The sequence below is a fragment of the Chinchilla lanigera genome, unplaced genomic scaffold (genome assembly GCF_000276665.1).
Source record: "Chinchilla lanigera isolate Chin_1 unplaced genomic scaffold, ChiLan1.0 scaffold00162, whole genome shotgun sequence".
In the NCBI taxonomy this organism is placed as follows: domain Eukaryota; kingdom Metazoa; phylum Chordata; class Mammalia; order Rodentia; family Chinchillidae; genus Chinchilla; species Chinchilla lanigera.
Window position 1 is genome coordinate 1,980,245 of NW_004955563.1, and position 19,257 is coordinate 1,999,501.

The window sequence follows — 19,257 nt, forward strand, 5'->3', positions numbered from 1 at the left end:
CTTTTGCGTGTGTAACCCTTTAGACATACAGACATACCTGGGAGATACCGCAAGTTCCGTCTTGGTTTCCCAGCGCACATAAAAGTTATGGTGACCCTATGCTCCACCAGGCGTGCAGTAGGATTATGTCTTGAATAAGTGCTTTAGCTATATAGTAGCTTAATTTAAAAAAATCTTTATTGCTAAACAACACTCATGGTCATCTGAACTTCTAGAAAGTGATGCCAAAATGTGCTCAAAGCAGGAATGCTACAGATGCTCAATTAGTAGAAAATGCAGGAAAGCAAAGGACAATAAAATGAGGAGTGTGCCAGGGTAGCCTGTTTGGTGAGGTCATTTTATGTATCCAAGTGTTCAGATACAAATTTCTCTGCAGCTCTTGGTGAGCTGCTTGCGTAGTGATTATTTTTGCCAGGCTCATTTATGTCTGTACTGAAGTGTTTAGAATCCTGCTAAAAAGCATATAGCTCATAGCTCAGTCTTAACAAAGAGAGTCATTTTTTTTCCTTAATCTGAGAGTGCTTTTTTTTTTTTTTTTTTTTTTTAATGTAAATATGCCACAAAGAAAATCTTACTGAGTCAAATCCTCCTTTGGAGGGTTAGTTTTCTGACCACACATTTTCTGATTATGAAGCAATAAAAGCTCAAAGTTAAATTCAAAAGTTTGAACAGACAATGAAGTTAACCACTTCAGTGTCTATTGAGTCAAAACAGAAATTGAAACTTCTGCTGAGGTCTTTTGGAAGGTAGTGAAAATGTATCATATACCTTAACTTGTTGAATATTGTCAGAGCGTAGCTTTAATGCAGATTACTAGGCATTAATAGATTTGTAAAGAAAATAAATTTATGACAGTTTAAAAATATAAAAATAAGGCTATGAGCCCAGCTCAGTGGTAAAATGCTTGCTTAGAATGCACAGAGCTCTGGGATCCACTACCAGCACCGCCCTCCAAAAAGAATAATTCAATAAAACACAAAATGCAAACATATTAGAGAAAAAAATCAATATTAACTAAGCCAATGGCAAATATATCAAAGGGGAAAAATACAAAACCGAAGAAGGTGATATAAAAGTAGGATCTGAAGAACATTGTAATGTTTTGAAACTTTCAATGGGGTAGGAAATTTTAGCATGTCTGATTTGAGAAGGCACAGTAGAATTAAGTTGAATAACTTGGAAAAAATTAAGATGTGTGTCAACTCCTTTCCTTAAAAAGGCCTCAGGTCTAGAGAGTTTTATAGGTGAATTCTTTCAAACTCTGTATGAGCAACTATTGCCTCTATTACAGAAGACTCTTCAGAGCATGGAAATCCATCAAAACCAGCCCAGTTCACTTTATAAAACTAAAATAACATTTCTAGTAGTAGAATGAGGTAAAGATCCTACACTAACAGAAGGCCGTAGGCCATGCTGATCTGTGTCTTTAGATTGGCATGTCCCAACTAAAACAGGAAAATAGCAGTGTGGTTTATCTCAGAAATGCAGGGAGAGTTTAAGATAGGAAAATGTGATAATATAATGTAGTTTATCCCAAATCATATGTTATTCAATATGTCCTCTTATAAAACTAGGAATAGAATACTTCTTAAACAGGATAAATTTTATCTGACAGCCACAAAAACATCATTCTTAAAACGATCTTTGTTAGAGTTGGAAGCGAAACAGGGAAGTCTAATATCATCATTCCTAATTAACATGTCCTGGAAATCCGGCCAATACAATCAGACAGCAAAGCAGAATTGCAAGGAACGGGGCACGAGAGGCTAGGGACGCAGCACGGTGGAGCGCTTGCTTAGCACGCATGGAGTCCTGGATTTCATCCCCAGCACGGCAAAACAAAACAAACACAAGAAATAAAATCTGATGTTTGCAGATCGTCCGGTGGAAGGGTGTGTAACCTGTGGCCCATGGGTCGCAGGCTGCCTGTTTTTCTAAATGAACTTTTATTGGATTGCAACCACACCCACCTCTTGCGTGTTATCTAGAGCTGTGTTTGAGCAACATTGGCAGAACTGAACGGTTACGGCAGCACCTCCCTTCCACTCTGTTCTGAGGAGATGGACCACAAAACCTTTAGAATGACGAGTACTTGTGGGAAGTAGACACACGAAAAATAAACCCGGAGTCAGCAGGACCAGCAGCAGTGAGACTATAAGACCGGGAGAAACGTCCCTTTCATAAAACCTTAGCACAACAGGTGATAACACCATCTAGAATTACCTGCAAAAGGAAACGGTAAAGGTTTTTACTGATGGGTGAATTTTACAAATGCAAAGGACTGTATTTTGACTCAGTTAAAGGAAGTTCACCTGCAAACTGCAAACGGGGTAAATTGTACAGTGTAACAGATACCTATTCTTAATATCTTTATACTATGGATATGACTTTAGATCCACACGTCTAAATGACTTTAGATTTAACTGGCTGGGAATAAATAGTGGAGGACTAGCAATAAAGAAGGCACTACGTGTTTGTGGGAAAAAAATAAAGGAAGGACAGGGATTGGAGGACACACCTGTAATCCTAGCACTCCAGGAGGCTGAGGCAGGAGGATCACAAATGTGAGCCTAGGCTGGGCGTGGTGGTGCATGTCTGTAATCCCAGCACTCGGGAGGCTGAGGCAGGAGGACCAGCCTGGGCTACAAAGTGAGCTCAAGACCAGCCTGAACTGCATAGGGAGACCCTGTCTCAAAAACAGCAAAACAAAACAAAACAAATACGAGCCCAGCTTGGACAGCTTAGTGACTCAGTGAGACCCTGTCTTGAAAAATAAAAAGGGCCGGGGGTGTAGCTTAGTGCAGAAGCCCTGGGTTCTATCCCCACTACCATTAAAAAAAAGGAAGTGTTAATGAATGCTTCCCATTAATGGGGAAATGGGTCATGCAAATGGCTTGATCCTTATCGTACCTACACACCATATTTCCAGAAAAAAATAATTACCCAAAGTCAGCAGTGGTCAGTGGAATTACGAGGAATTTTAATTCTCTTCCTTATACTTTTTTTTGTATTTTTAACCGTGTGGGCTGTCAGTCTTTATTTTGTAACATCTCTCTTTAAGGGGTGGGGAGAGTGGGTTGCTGGGAATTGCCTGTACTTGCCCTGGTGATGAGATCTGTTTACCAGGAGCTGGACTCCATCCCTCAAATTCTGGAGTGCCCCAGGTCCTAAGGAGGAACGTGCTTTTCCCCTGCTCTGGTTCACGATGCCCGCCCCTGGCTTGGGTGGTGGGTGAATACCACTTGGCAGACTTTCCTGAAAAGCTAGACTTCTCCGTGCTTTTGGCCTCTTGTTTTTTAACACTGACTCTGGCCTACTTCTGTGCAAATTGAAAATCCGAAATCAAGCATGTGGAGGGGAGTACTGGTGTGTGGTTGTTGGTGACGCTGGAGCCCCCAGCCCCGGCGGGGTGGGTCTGCCTTGGTCTTGGGCACCGCCGAGGGCGTGGGAGCTGCCCCAGGGCTCTTGGGCGATCTGCGCTTTAATCCACGCACCTCTGTGCACATCCTTTCCTTAAACCTCCGCCCTGCCTTTCGCTTTGGGATGGCGAAGGCGTCACCACGCGGGTCCTCTTGTCGTTGCAGGCCCTCTCGGAAACGCAGGTCCCTGGGTGAGGTGGCAAACGTGACCGCGGTAGTGCCCACTGTACCAGGCTTCCCCCACCGCTCCTCCCCCACCGTGCCCGTCCGCCTGGAGGAGCCCAGGCCCTTCGAGAAGGTCATGAACAAGGAGTCCCTGGTCATCTCCGGCCTGCGGCACTTCACTGGCTATCGCATCGAGCTGCAGGCCTGTAACCAGGACGCTCCAGAGGAGAGGTGCAGCGTGGCCGCCTACGTCAGCGCCCGGACCATGCCCGAAGGTGCTGCCAGTGCCGGGGGTTGGCACCCAGGGGGTGGGGGAACCACCCGACCAAGCGCAAGCCCAGTTGTGGGCTTCAGGGTCTCTAGCAATCCTCCTGCCTCAGCCTCCTGAGTAGTGGGAACGTGCCATCACGTTCAGCGTGTTGGATTTTTGTTTTCAATGATAAGACTCCTACATAGATCTTATGTAAAGTTTAGAGAAAAACATACAAGCAATGGGGAAAATCAGCAAAATTAAGAAATATGTATCTATAGTGTATTAGGGTGCTGTGGAGGGAGGAAGTTAACAGTGGGTGTGTGTCTGCTGCTGTGAGTGTGATTCCTCAGAGAACGAGGGAGAGGAGGGGGAAGAGAGAAGAGAAAGATGGGTGGAGAGCGGGGAAACAAGGAGAACGGAGACAGAATAAAAAGAATGGGGGAAGGAGAGCGGGGGCAGGCTTGAACTTATTCCCACCTGACTGGACAGAGCCCACCCGCACTGTGTATGGGTGGACCTCAGCTTTACCGAATCCCCCACCTTAAATGTGAGTCTCAGCCGGCGAGAGGGCAGCAGCACAGAAACATTCAGAGTGAACTTTGACTCAGCGACTGGGCACCTCGGCCGGGCCCGGCTGACACACAGAGTCAGAAATCCGAAAGAAAGGCGAAAGCTGGTCAACTCCCAGCCACGCGCTGCCCTCCGACCGGCTTTTGTGTATTCCCTCAGAACTGGAACCACTCAAAAGGCTGGCACCGTACAAAGAATTTTGTGCATTTTTTTTTTTTTTTCAGTTTTTAAAAATTGTGGTAAAAACACATAACGTGAAAGTTACCTCTTAACCACGTGGCAGTGTGCAGTTAGTGGAGCTAACCACATTCGCGATGGGTGCACCGCCCTGTGACCCACCGGCGGAGCCTCCTCCGCTCCTGCTGCCCTCTGTGGCCACGGAGGGCTTGGTCCCGGCCTCCCCAGCCCCGGCCTCCCCAGCCCCGGCCTCCCCAGCCCCGGCTCTTCCCTGCTTCCTGCTCTGTGTGCTGGCCGCTCGGGGCCCCGGGAGTGGCCACCGCAATGGGCGCCCTTCGCGTCCGGCTGGCCTCTCTGGCCATTGTGCCTTCAAGATGCGCCCAAATCTTGCAGAATTTCCTTCCTCCTCAAGGCTGAGGATCATCTTACACGTTTTAAACTTGTTCTTTCTTGGGGAGGGTGCGCATGAAAATGCACCGTACGAATTGGGCACAATATTATTTCACTTGTAGCCGTGCCATCCTGTTTCGTGTAGAAGTCTTTTCTCAAGGGACTATCAGTGACAGGTATCTAGTGTCTCGTTTAGAAAATGATATTTAGAGGAACAGCTTTATACTCATCCACTTACTTCCTTTAAGTTGAGCTGTTGGATTGGAATTCTTGCTCGGTGGATTCACAGTTATATGGAGATCTGATTTTGTTCCGCGGATCTTACAGAGATGGGTCCATTGAGCTAGTCTAACTGGGTGTTCTTTTTAACAAATATGGGTATATGTTCTGGGAATGTATATTTATTCTATATTTTTTTCAGTACTCATTTTTTTCTTGCCCTCAAAGATCTGTCCATCATTTTTATCCCTTGGTTCCATACTTTTAATCACTCTGGTTTTCTTTCTTTCTTTCTTTTTTTTTTTTTTTGATTTTTCATTCGTTTTAGGGAGTGGGTACCCGTACTTAACACATCTTGATTGTGCTTAGCCCTTCCCTCCCCTCCCAGCTCTCCTCTGTCTCTAGATCCATTTTCATTATTATTGTTATTATGTTTTAGTTCGTGTTTGCACCCTACCTTGTTTACCTTCATTGCAGTATTTGCTACATCTGCGTGATGCTATCCATACATATCGGGAAACTAATTTCTGTGGCTTTTCCACATTCAGTTGTATTGAATTTTAATTTACCTGTCATTCAATGCACAGATTTTTGTGCATATGGGGAATTCTGTAGTTGATCTCCTGATTTTAACATGGAATGCCAAGATGGTGAACAGGTCTGAAAATTTCCATCCACCCTATTTTTGTGTGTGCTTTTCTCCAACATAGTAAAAATAAGCCTTCACTAAGGTGGAATTAATTACAGGTGTAACGTAAATCAGCAGAGGTCCTTTGAGTTCTGTGGGAGGACATGCACAGGTTTTACTTGACACAACATCATTTGATATGAGAGACTCGTGCATCTGGAGATCTTGGTATCTGAGGGGGTGCTAGAGCCTTACCCATGATTACCCAGAGATGACTGTACCCAACTTAGCTGGGGTGTTATCCTTGGTGGAAGACAGAGCAGGGTCTGTGGGGACTCTCTAGGCTATTTTTTGCAATGTGTATCTGTGAGTCTGAAATGGCACCGACATAGAGGTATGTGAAGAAAATTCCTCAGTGTTTCTTCCCGAGCATCCTGTTATCTGTCCACTGCCCCTGAAGAAAATAGGATGTGGAAAATTACATAACAGCTCAAGGTCACTCGGGTGTTAGGTGCGGAAGTGGGATTGGATGCCTGAGTCCATCCCAGACCCTAATTGCTGCCTCTTACAGCCAAGGCGGATGACATCATTGGCCCCGTGACCCACGAGATCTTTGACAACAACGTCGTTCACTTAATGTGGCAGGAGCCAAAGGAACCCAACGGCCTGATCGTGCTGTACGAAGTGAGTTATCGGCGGTACGGGGAAGAGGTAAGGATCTCCATTCTCGGTCGTGAGCCTTTGAAGTTGTCCTTATGACCTTCTTCTGCTTAAAACCCTTCTTAAAACCCAGAACTTCCCTCCTTGGATGCAGTGTCATTGGGACTCAAAGCCGTGGTAAGTGGCTTTTGGGGTGTTGGACCAGAAACCCCGACGCACAAACTTTTCTTTGCTAAATTCTTCACATTGCTTTTTATCGGCGTCCTCCAAGTTGGGTGATGGCTGCCTGTTTGTGTCTCTTTTCACCAGACAAGAGACTCAGTTGGTTTCAGAGACTTAACTGAATCTGGAAATGGATCACTTCAAACCTTCAGTGTGACTTTTTGCTGGGTACGTCCCTCCGGTATCAGACATTGTATGAGTTGATGGATGAACGCAGAATACGTAAGAGGCAGAATCCAGTGTGGAAAACCGAAACCATATCTAAGCTATCTGAGGGCTCCCTGCCTGCTCCATGCACACTGAGCGCTTTAGACTCTGAATCTCATTTGTCATACTTCTTTATATCTAAGATGTTATAAGGGTCTGTATTATTTTTACGGACCATTAAGGAAGAAAATGATGCAGCTAATGCTGAGTGTAAGAGTGATTCCAATTTTTTCTAAAATGTACAAATGGACATAATATGCCTCTTGAAATTAGCAAAGTACCATAAATCCTCAGAGTCTCCCAGTGAGCTAGGTATTAAGGTTTCCAGAGTTTAAGTCACTGCCTATGGTCTGTAAGAACAGTCCACGTACAAATTCAGCGACGATATTCTGATCCAAGGGCCAGCAGTTCAATTTTTCTGTAAAGAGTCAGATAGTAAACATGTTTGGCTTTGTAGTCAGATAGACCTCAGAAAGCTTTATTTTTGCATAAACCTGCTTGGGCATTTAATCCATATTCATGAGGTTTTTTTTTTCTTCTGCCTAATGGTGTCTCTGTCCACATAGCCTTTGGAATTCCATTTTGTGATCGCTACGTAGGACTTAATTTCACAGGTGAACTAGTATTTATTTTCTGACCTTTCAACTCTGCCAGTGGGACTCAAAAGCAGTGTGAATGGGTGTGGTTGCGTGCCAATAAAACTTTATTTACAAAAACAAGTGGTGGACCAGGTCTAGCCTGGGAGCCAGTTTTCCCATACCTCACAGTAGGTTGTAGCAGAGCTTTCTGGGACTTTGAGACAGAATCTTCCGGCAATCAGGTGGGCCTTCCTTTGCAGACCCCTCCTGGGAGCATGTCTCCTTGGTAGCCACATCTTCCACTGTAAGAGCGACTGAGAACTGGGACAGCAGGATCTGTAGGCCACACCTACAGCCCGTTTGTACGTGGGGTGCAGAGTGCTGTCCAAAGGAGTCAGGAGGAGTATGCAGCGTAGACTGTGTGCAGTCCTTCACTGAAAAACTAGATTTCAGAAAATGTAAATGTCCTAACTAAAAAACAGTCATTTCCTGCAGACTTAGGGAGTCCTACTTGCTAAATGAACAGCCTGATTTGCCCTTTTTAAACATCTTTCTGTTGTTGTTGTTTTGAGACAGGGTGTCCTTAAGTAGTTCAGGCTGGCCTTGAACTCACGGAGTAACCCAGGCTGGCCTCGATCTTGTGATCCTGTTGCCTCAGCCTCCAGAGTCCTGGGATTACAGCCTGCGTCATCATTATTTACCATGACAGATTCCACGGTTAGGTTCATAGTTGACCTTATGGGGAAATCTGATTCCGGTCTTACCCAGTTCAATTTGTGAGCAGAGTTGTGCAAAGAATTAAATTCAGGAACCAAGGTACCGCTGCATTTACCACCCAGACTCAGGATCACTTCATGCCAGTTGCCCCTTCTTGCTCTTTGCTCTGAGCCCAGCAGCACCAGGCTGTCCTGTGTTTGCACAGAGCCAAAATTCTTCTCACTCAAGGCCAAGCCAAGATGTAGAGAGAATCTATCCCAGCATTCTCAGACAGGCTGAGGTCATGTGACACTCATTGACCAATCATGTAGCAGAGGAGCACTGTGTGCTGATTGGGTTGGGCCCAGGAATTTTAAAAAGTATCATTGAGATGTAATTTTCATGCTATAAAATTTACCCATTTAAAATGTTCATATTTAATACATTCATACTGTTTAGTTGTATAACCATCGCCACAGTCCATTCAGAATACTGCGTCACCCCCAAAAGAAAACCGCCCTTCTTTGCCCATTGCCCCTCTTCCAGTCTCTCTGGTCTCCCCTCCAACCCAGTAATCTGGTCTCTGTCATTGGGCAGTTGCCTGCTCTGGACATCTCCTATAAATGAATCATACAATATGCTATCTTTTGTGTGTGGCTTCTTTTACAGTGTATGGTATCCTTAAAGTTCATCTGTGTTGTAGCATGTGTTAGTGCTTCATTCCTTTTTCATGTCTGAATAATATTCCACTGTCTTCACAGACCACGGTTTGTTTGTTATCCCCTCTGCTGAAGGGAATTTGGGTTCTTTCCACCGATGGGCTAGGCGTGTTCATGTGTGTTTGGTGTGGAGGTGTGTTTTCCGTTCCCTTGGGAACATGCAGAGGAGTGCAGTTGCTGGGGCATATGGTACCTCTACATTTAACTTTTCAAGAAATGCCGAACTTTTTTCTAAAGCAGCTGCATGATTTTACTTTCCTACCTGTGGCGTGTGGTGTTCCGCTTTGCCCATATCCTCACCAACCCTTGCTGTTGTTCACCTTTTGGGTTCTGGCCCTCTTCATGGGGGAGAGGGGTATCTCCCTGTGGCCTTGACTTGTGTGTGTGGCTGGCTAACTTGGAGCTGCGTTTTGTGCAGTTCTCGAAGCAGCTGGTCTTCTGGCTTTGGGCAGCCGTGGTCAGCCCTGGAGCTAGAGTGGAGCTGACCATGAGAGGCAGAGCCACTCTCTCAGGAGGCGTAGCTGCCCGTGTGCGTTGCAGTCACTTGAGTGCGAGGAGAATACAGGTCTGTGCAGGCAGCAGTCGGTGCTTTCAGTGTGGATCTCCACGTCTCTCCTGCTGCTCTGACCGACCTGCTCCCCTTGGCCTGGAGCTTTCTGGGTTTGCACGCTGAAGTATGGCGTCCTGGGGACTGCCCGGTGCTGGGGAGAACGGGATAGCTGGTCACCCTGTTCACAGTGGCCTTTTCCCTGCCTCTGGCTTCTCCCAGCTTCTCTGGGCTGCCTTCCCTGCGCTCCTGTCACTGTTCCTGGGACCGGAAGGTCACTGGTGGGAGTCCTCGCCCTGAATCCACGCCAGCCTCAGCCCCAAGCCCATCTCCAGTCCCGGACACTCAAGCTCTGTCTGCCCTGGAGGGGAGCGGAGAGGTGGGGGAAGTTAAGGCGAGGAAGAGTTGCAGCTGCTTTCTTAAGAACCTTTTCAGAGGCATCTATTTTTTTTTTACCCACGTTGTCCTTCATGGCCCAGCATTGCTTTGATGAGGAAAAAAGTAACATAAAGCTTTATGTTGTTCTGTGTAATGTATATGGTTGGTGGACGGCAACGACCCTTTCTCCGTGGGGGACGTAGGCCAAGACCCCGAGTGGTGCCCGGAGTAGTGGCCACTAGAAAGGCCTCTGTGTGTTTTCTTCTCTGCGTACACACCTGTGATGAAGTTCAGTGTATGCATTAAGCACAGTAAGAGGTTAAAAGCTATGATTAATAATAAAACAACGATCATAGCAATATAGCATAGTACGAGTTATGTAGAGCCGATGCACTGTATAGTTCTGAAATCTTCCATTTCATATTTTTGGAGGCTACTGTGTATTTTACCACATGTTAGAGAATTCACTGTCCTGCTCGAGAGTAGGTATTTTTTTTCTTTTCTTTTCTGCCGGCTGAACAGACACACTTGCCAGCAGCTGTCAGGCTGTGTTCTTTCGAGCCCCTGTCTCCTGAACTGTCGCTCTGCAACAGTCTGTCCCTGTGTGCTTTCCCCGCCTCTCGGCTGGGTGCCCTGTGCCGAGGGCCCAGCTTCTTCTGGGACAGAGCATCAGTTCTGTGCGTGTGGTGCGCTCCTATCCTTGCCTCGGTGCCCTTCGGAGGTTTGAGTCTCCTTCCCTCGCTTGCATGAGCTTTTTTATGCAATCGACTTCTTCCCCTTTGATCAGGTTTCGGTTCCTGTTTTGCTTCTTGCTTTTGCTTTTTTGGTGTCTAGAGAGAGCGCTTGGTCAGTTTCTGGAGCTTTCCATCGTGTTCTGTTGCTCTCCACCCTCGAGTGTCCCGGGTGCAGGCCTCGGTCAGATAGCAGCTCTCTTTGATGTCTGTGTTTGCTTTTCTGTTCCTTCCCACTTGGTGACTCACTGGACTTGGGAGGGACTTTGGACCCCCAGCTCCCCGCCCCCACACCCGCCAGCGCCAGGCTGCCTTGTTTTCTTGTGGTTATGGTCACATGATAGGCACGGGAGTTTTTACATATCTCTTTCTTCCCTACCCTCCTCTCCTCCCAGACTTTTCCAGCCCAGTTCTCTGCATGCGCTGTTAGCTTTGGAGCTGTTTGGGAAAGTTTTCTAAGTTTTGGTCTAACGCTTTCGGGTCTGCCTGACCTATCGCCCAGCAAGCGTCCTGCCTCTCCTAGCAAGCTCCGAGGTGACCTTGGTGACGTGCTGCTCATGCGGTGCACACCCCACTCTATTGATCCCCCATTCTGACGGGCATCTAGGCGTAGTTCAGGTGTTTTTATGATGATGAAAAAATCAAAAGGCGACACCGCAGGGAGGAAAGATGTTGTGCTTTGTCCTTTGACATTAAGCCGTGGATCTCTAAGGTTTTGATGAGGCAGAGAGACTGGGAGGTGTGGGAAAAGATGGGGGTGACTTAGACCAGGAGGGTTCATTTATTCCTACCGCTGTGTGGCTTTGCAGGAGGCCTGGCCAAATATCCTCGATGGGCTGGTCTCGAGGAGAGGTTTTGAAGCCAGGCAGTTCTGAGTTCAAGTCCTGGCCCTCCCACTGCCCAGCTGTGGGATCTTAGACAAATCATTTAATTGTCGGAGCCAAGGGTCACCTGGTGGGTGCCACCATCCTGTGGGTCATGTCCTGTTTCCTTTCCTCCCCTTCCCCCCTTTCCCTTCCCTTCTCCTTCTTTCCTTCCCTCTTTGTCTGTCTGTCTTTCTTGTCTTTCTTTCTTTCTTTCTTTCTTTCTTTCTTTCTTTCTTTCTTTCTTTCTTTCTTTCTTTCTTTCCTCTTTCTCTCTCTTCCCTCCCTTCCTTCCTTCATTATTCCTTTCTCTGTCTCTGTCTCTCTCTCTCTCTGTTTCACATTCGTTCAGACTGCTGAGGATTGACCTGAGCTCTATCCTCAGATCCTTCTTATTTTATTCTTTGAGAAGGATCTCACTAAGTTACCAAGGCTCAAGTGTGGGCTCACGTGTGAGATCCTCCTTCCTCAGTGTCCCAGAGTGGTGAGATCGTAGGCGTGCACCACCACACCGCACTGGACTGCCTGTTTTCTCACAGCCGGTAAGATGCCGATCACTTTTACATTTAAAAAGAAAAATAAGAAGAACTGCTAATCAAAGCACACCAAGTTATAGTTAGACAGGAAGAAAAAGTTCCAGGTGTCTGTTGCACTGAATGGTGACTATAGTTAATAATACATATTTGAAAATTGCTAAAAGAAGAGTTTTTAGGAGCTGAGCATGGCGATACATACTTGGAATACCAGGTCTTGGGAGGGGGAGGCAGAAGAATCTACATGAGCTTGAGGCCAGCACCTGCCTGGTAAACACAAAGTCCTCAGTTCGATTCCTGGTACCAAAAAAAAGGTGTATGGGGAGACCCTGTTTCAAAAAACCAAACCAATATCCTCCCCTGATAAGAATAGCTTTTAGGTAGGGAATAGGGGAGAGAGAAGGAAATTTGCTATTAAGCACCAAATTATAATTTTTTAGAAGGGCCAGGCGCGGTGGCACATGCCTGTAATCCCAGCACTTGGGAGGCTGAGGCAGGAGGATGGTTGCGAGTTCGAGACCAGCCTGGGCTACAAAGTGAGCTCAAGGCCAGCCTGAACTGCACCGCGAAACCCTGTCTCAAAAAGACAAAAAAAAAATTAAATAAATAGAAGGAATAAGTTCTAGTGTTTTACACTACAGTTTATAATAATTTATGTTTTAATGGAGAAACTAGAAAAGAGGGACCAGCAGGTTCTTACCACAAGGAAATGATAAATGTTGAAGGAGATGCAACGCTGACTGCCTCCACTTGATTATTACACATCGTATTCACATACTGGGGTTATCACCTCGGGCCTCATAAATATTCACGGTTGTTACATGTCAGACAAAAACGTTTGAAAGTTAAGCTAGGAAAGAATATATTCTAAATGTTCTCACCGCAAAGAATGACAAGCCCGGGAGGGGACGCCTGTGTCCTTCCCTGCTTCCACTGTCCCGCGGCACGTGCATGTGTCACAATACCCCGTGCCGCCCACACACCCTGCTATTGTTTTTCATCAGTTAAAAATAAAATGTAAACATTTAAAAAGAATATTTCATGACATCACACAAAGTTTAGACTTTCAGTGTCCTCAGACTTTCACTGGCACCCGATCATGCCTGTTGGTTTATGGAGGTTACAGATTTGACTCTGGTATTTTCTTTTTGAATAGGTTTTTATTGGTGTGTGTTTGTAATACATGACAACCACAGTCCCCCTGGGGAGTCGGCACACGTACATATTGCATCCGTTTTCCTTTCCCTCCCTTCTCTCTTCCCCCATCCCTGGTCTTCCTCCCATGTCTACAAAGTCTCCCTCCCTGTTTCCTAGCGTCTCTCTTTTATCTTTCTCTTTCAATTGTTTATGCTTTTGGTTTTTCACATAAGAGAAACCTTGCAATATTTAAGCTTGCGTGTCTGATTTATTTCACTCGACACTATGAGCTCAAGGTGCATCCACTTTCCTACAAATGGCTCCAGTTAGTCCTTCTTCATGGCTGGGTAGTGCTCCATTGTGTATATATACCACATTTCCTTTATCTATTCATGGATGAGCTCACAGGCCACTCTCAAACTTTAGCTATTGTGCTGTTACTAACATGGGTGTGCATGGGCCCCTGCAACAGGATGTCTTTCACTTTTTTTCTGGAAGATATCCAGGCAGGGGAAGGCTGGATCAAAGGGAATTTCTGTTTTCAGTCCTCTGAGGTATCTCCATACTGATCTGGCTGTTTTCATTCCACACTGGCAAGGTTGTGTGTGACGCGTGAGGTCAGATACTTAGCGTTGGGCCCTTGGCAGCCTACGTCCGCCAAATCCCATCCTCAGCCCTGGTTTCCTCGCCTACAAGATGAAGGCCGTGGAACCTGAGGCACAGGGTTGAGGTAAGAAGGTGCCTTGGTTACCTTTCTCTTGTTGCTGAGACAAAATACCTGACTCCCAAAATCAAAGAGGAAAAGGTTGATGTAGCTTATAGTCTGTGGAAGTTTCAGTCCATAATCAGCTGGTTCCAAGGCAGGGTGGCTCATGGCAGAGGGCAGCAGTTCATGGCAGCAGAAGACAGCAAAGCAACAAGAGCAAAAGAGGCAAAAAGGAGGAGCAAACCGTATTCCCTCCTCTTTATTGTACAAAGGCTCCCTGCCCTAGGGCCGGTGTAGCACTCACACAGCCAATCCCAGCACTAGACAATGAACCAATCACAAACTCTAGATGCAGCCACTTCCGAAAAGCCCTTCCTCCCACCCATGACCGCATGAGGCTTCGGGGGACATCCAGACACACACCGTAACAGATGGGATGGGTGATCGAGGCCAGAGGCCTGGCCTCTGGCTTAAGAGTTTGTTGCTATCCGTGTGCCTCTGTTTTCTTGTCTGTAGCGCTGTGGTTTTAAAGTCGCTGGAGTCTCAAAGCCGACTGGGTGTCAGAGTTTGACTGGGTCTGACTCCCTCTGCGACATCTCTGCACAGGGTCTGGGCCTCGTCCCATCACCTGGCACCGGTGTCTCCCGATGTGCAGAACTCAGCTCCTCTTTCCCCTTCCTCCCAGGAGCTGCACCTGTGTGTCTCCCGGAAGCACTACGCCCTGGAGAGGGGCTGCAGGCTGCGCGGGCTGCAGCCGGGCAACTACAGCGTGCGGATCCGGGCCACCTCCCTGGCGGGAAATGGCTCCTGGACAGAAGCCACCTATTTCTACGTGACAAATTATTGTAAGTCTCCCTGGCGGCCTCAAGGGGTCGTGTCTCTGCTCGGTGCTGTGGGCCTGTAGAACATTTGAGATACGACTCCGGGGAAGCTCCGGGTGCTGGCCCTGGCCTTGCCTCTTGGGTCCCGGTGTGTCTCTGTGTGCACAGGACGAGATGTTTGGCCTCTCAGAGACACTGTACTTTCTCGTCTGTACACCTGGCTCACTATGGTCTCGGCCTGCATGTTCTCAGATTGAACAAACGATGGATCATGTTTAGTAGAAAAAGACCTCACATCTGTGCTGTGGGGTCCGGACTGCCTGTCAGTGTTCCGTAGATAATCCAGTGTGGAACTCTTTCTGTAGCATTTCCATTGCATCCGGCATCCTAAGTTACCTGGGGATGATTTAAATTGCAGGTCGGTTCTGTGTAAATACTGGACCTTTGTATATGGGGGACTTGGACATCTTTGGATTTGGGTATCCAAGGGGTCCCAGAGACACCAGGGCATAGCTCTACTCGACGGAGACGACAGGACACATTTGAGGTTGTTGAGAGGTTTCAATGACATGACGTCAAGGGGCTGTCACCCCTGGGCACCTCTGATCGATCTGTTAGCTCCTGTTACTGGTGTCTTTCTCTCTTTCTCGTTCATTCATTCATTCAGAGGACCTTTGCACTGAGCTGCCTCCCCAGTCCTTTAATTTTGAGATAAGGTGTCATTAAGTCACTAAGTTGCCTGGGCTGGGCTCAAATTTATAATCTTCCTGCCTCGGCCTCCCAGAGTGCTGGGATTATAAGAGTGTACCACCACCCCTGGGTCCACCTTTGTTAACAGATGGGCCACATCCTCTAGAGAAGGGGGCAGAGAACATCTACTCTCTCTTGGGTTCTGCAAGCATCTGGGGTATGACGGGACCCTGTGGGAAGAACGGGTGAGGGAAAGCTTCCTGAGGGGGTGGTGTCCTGCCGAGACCTTGAAGAATGACCCCACTGAGGCGAAAGAGGGACACGTGTTCAGCTGTTCACGTGATAGGAACCGTGACCCCCAGTGAGCGGTGACTTGGAGGAAAGATGGTAGGCTGGGGGAGGAAGGGCTCTGAGCAGGGGCGAAGGGGCACTTCTGCTTCCTGGCTGCGTTTTCCAGTCCTGGGATGAGGGGCGGGCAGAAGTGGGGAGAGATTCCTGCTGGCCCAGTTCTGGTTGGGGCCAGCGCTCAGAGGAAAGAAGGTCCTGATACTGCCGAGTGCACTGCACAAACCAAGTGCTGTCCATCCGGGCTCACCACAGAGCCCACCAGCTTAAGGGCACAGCGATCACCAACAGTCCTGCCCTCGCTTCAGACAGCAGCCATCAGATTTGGGGTTCTCCAGCTCACCTGCTCTTCTGATCAACTGCTTACTAATTTGGGACCCCTGGGGGTTGATAGTTGGCTAGAATGACTCCTAGACTCAAGAACGTGCTATGATTATGAGGACAGTTTTATAAAAGCCACTAGGTAGGACCCACCAGCTGGGCATGGTGGTGGATGCCTGGAATCCCAGCACTCTGGGAGGCTGAGGCAGGAGGGTCACGGGTAAGGAGCCCAGACGGGGCAACTTAGTGACTTAGCGAGACCCTGTCCCAAAGTGAAAAATAAAAGGGCCTGGGGGTATAGCTCAGTGTGAAGGCCCAGGGTTCCATCCCCCGTGCTGAAAACAAATGAAGAAATGAACGTGAAATTGGATGTGGACAATTGGGGTGGGAAACATGTACGTTCTTGTTCTATTTCAGCAGATGTCTCATCAAATATTGCAAAGATGATCATTGGGCCCCTCATTTTCGTCTTCCTCTTCAGTATTGTGATCGGGAGCATTTATCTATTCCTGAGGAAGAGGTGAGTGTGTGGTGGGCTGGCGTATGGTTAGCAGGGGGCTCTCTGCAGAAATATACGCCTAGATACTGGTACAGCAGAGCTGAGTTCATTATACATTTTACCAGATCTGTAACATGCAAGAATTCTGACCATTATAAATCGAGAAGCAGCCGTATAGTCTAGACACTCCTCATTGAATGACGGAGTTATGAACCTGCGACTGGGTCGTTAAGTGAGTTGGCTGCTCAGTGAGGAATCGTGTTGAGTGTCTACAAGATTCAGAACAAAGAAACGTACAAAGGAAACTTCAACTTGGTGACTTCGTTTTTATTTGGATGACTCTAACCTGCAGTACTGTTATGGATAACAAAATATAAAACTACAGGACTGTGTGGTACAATCAGCAAAAGTTACAGTGCTATATAAACAAGGTGTACTGTACAAAAAAAGTCAGGAGACTATAACAAGATGTACAGCCGGGTGTGGTGGTGCACGCCTGTAATCCCAGCGCTCGGGAGGCTGAGGCAGGAGGATCCTTTCGAGTTCGAGACCAGCCTGGGCTACAAAGTGAGCTCAAGGCCAGCCTGAACTGCATAGCGAGACCCTGTCTCAAAAAGACAAAGAAAAAAAAAAAAGATGTACAGAAGTGCACAAAAAAAAGATGGTTGTAAGTCTGAACAGCGCGCCTCTGTCCGTCTGAAGAGTCATTAACCAGGTAGGTTGTTAAAGGAGGATTGTCTGTTTCCATCACATGGGGACAGTTATTTGAATATGGAGATGATGTTGGTGACTTCAAAAGCGTTGGTCAGAGTTGAATGTCATATGATAATTAGAGAGTGATGAGCTGAATTCTCACAGTTTAATTTATTTAATTATTGTTATTACCTGTGCTCTTAGTATAGTTTGAGTTCTCTCTCTCTCTCTAAATATATATATATATATATTTAGTTTTTTTTAGTGGTGGTACTGGGGATGGAGCCCAGGACTTCTCTTCCATCGAACTACTCTCCCAGACCTTTTCATTTCTTTGGAAACAGGACCTTGCTGAGTTGCCCAGGCAGGATTTAAACTTATTACCCTCCTGCCTCAGCCTCCCTCTGGGATGGGTAATTTCCTTTTTAATGATGGTTGTATTTAACAGCCAGCTTGCAGATTTCCTACACATTTAACAGTTGTTCCTCACCAGCTGGGAAGAGCTGGCCCTGGAATGGTACCGAGTGTGGAGCAATGGGGTGTCACAAAGACAAGCATACATTCCAGTTAGAGCCAGGCGGGGAGGGGCGGGCATTCCCGTGCCGATGGGCATCTGTAGGATTATTACATGGAAGGCTTGCTCTTTGCCTTGGATTCTCAGCCTGGACTGACCACAGAATAAATTCTCCATTCCCGATTCACACGGTGGCCAATGCTAAGGTTTACAGAGTACCATGACAATCTCAAGCTGTCCCTGTCCTTTCTCCTCCAGACAACCAGATGGGCCGATGGGGCCGCTGTATGCATCTTCAAACCCCGAGTACCTCAGTGCCAGTGACGGTGAGTACATCCCTTGCCATCATTGAGTGAATGCTGAGGGGTGGTGGACGCCCCAGCGCGGGTGAGAAAAGCCTCCTTGTCATTTGCCCGCCTCCCACTGCTGCAGGAACCCCGTAGGATGAACTGGCAGAGTCCCGCTGTCCGGCTTCTGTCTGCAGGGGCTGACACAGCTGGTCTGGGTTTCCTAGGGCAGAATTCCCGGGACCCTTGTGCCGCAGCCTTGGGAGAGTAGAACTGGAGAAAGGGGCGGGGTCAGGATCAGAAAGCCGGGTCCAGACTTCCCGTCCACATTGGGAGGTGGGAGTTGGAAGCCGAGATGGGAGACTAAGGGGAGGAAGGCGCAGGTGGCAGCTGGCTGAGCCGGGTGCGACATTCGTGGTTGGTGGCAGGTGGACAAGGGTGGCTCAGGCTCATGTGGTACGGGTACTGATGGCTAGTGTGTAGGAGTGACACCCTGTTGTCCGTGACTGTACCAAAGGGCAGCGAATGTCCTGTGTAGAGAAGGCACAGCTGATTCTGAAGAGGCAAAGGCATCTATTGTATGACAAGTTTTTAAAGTGCTTCCTGCAGCTAAGCAGAATTTGACTTCCAAGGCATGGATGTGCTTGGCCAGTGGGAGGCTGCCCTAGGATGGCCTCACTCACATGTCTAGGGGCCAGCAGGATGGGCGGTCCCAGGCGTTGGGCTCAGGTGGGGGTCACAGAGCCTCACTCCGTCTGTGTGGCTAGCCTGGGTGTCATTCAGTTGCTCTGGAGGTTCCTCAAAGCAAGCGAGGGCAAGCTCCAGGACCTAGGCACACCACACATCTCTGCTCGGGTTGGGTGTGTTGATTCCCATTAACCAAATCAAGTATCACAAGGCCATGTCCGGGTCCAAGGGATGGGGACATAGAATCTGCACCTTCCTGGGAAGAACTGCCAAGTGCTGGGGCCATTTTGTTTTCCAACCGGTTACAACCCATCCTCCATCCTCTTGGCCATTTATAGTTACCGTGGGAAGTGGTGCCATTCAGTAACAGGAGTCTGGAATCAGATAGGGGTGCCATGTGGGCCTGGATGGGCACATACCTTGGACTGGGATCTAGGACCCAGGATCTTGGACTGGGGATGGCTCCTTTCCTAGCCCCTGCTACCTTCTCCAGTGCCCTGTTCCCTGCTGTATCCCTCCTGTCCAGGGCAGGTCCTGGATCACCGAGCGCATGAACACTGTGGGGAACTCGGACAGAGGCTCTGAGGGGGAGGTGGCTGGGA

The 19,257-nt window shown here is 47.8% G+C and overlaps 1 protein-coding gene across 1 annotated transcript in view; it reads left to right on the forward strand.

Moving 5' to 3' along the window:
* Window positions 1-19,257, forward strand: part of Insr (insulin receptor) — a gene marked incomplete at its 5' end in the record, with an annotated part of 144,446 nt that overhangs the window by 112,845 nt on the left and 12,344 nt on the right. Inside the window, 5 exon segments of the mRNA XM_013509165.1 lie at window positions 3,585-3,859; window positions 6,393-6,532; window positions 14,484-14,643; window positions 16,393-16,495; window positions 17,940-18,007. Coding sequence (XP_013364619.1) covers window positions 3,585-3,859; window positions 6,393-6,532; window positions 14,484-14,643; window positions 16,393-16,495; window positions 17,940-18,007 — 746 coding nt within the window.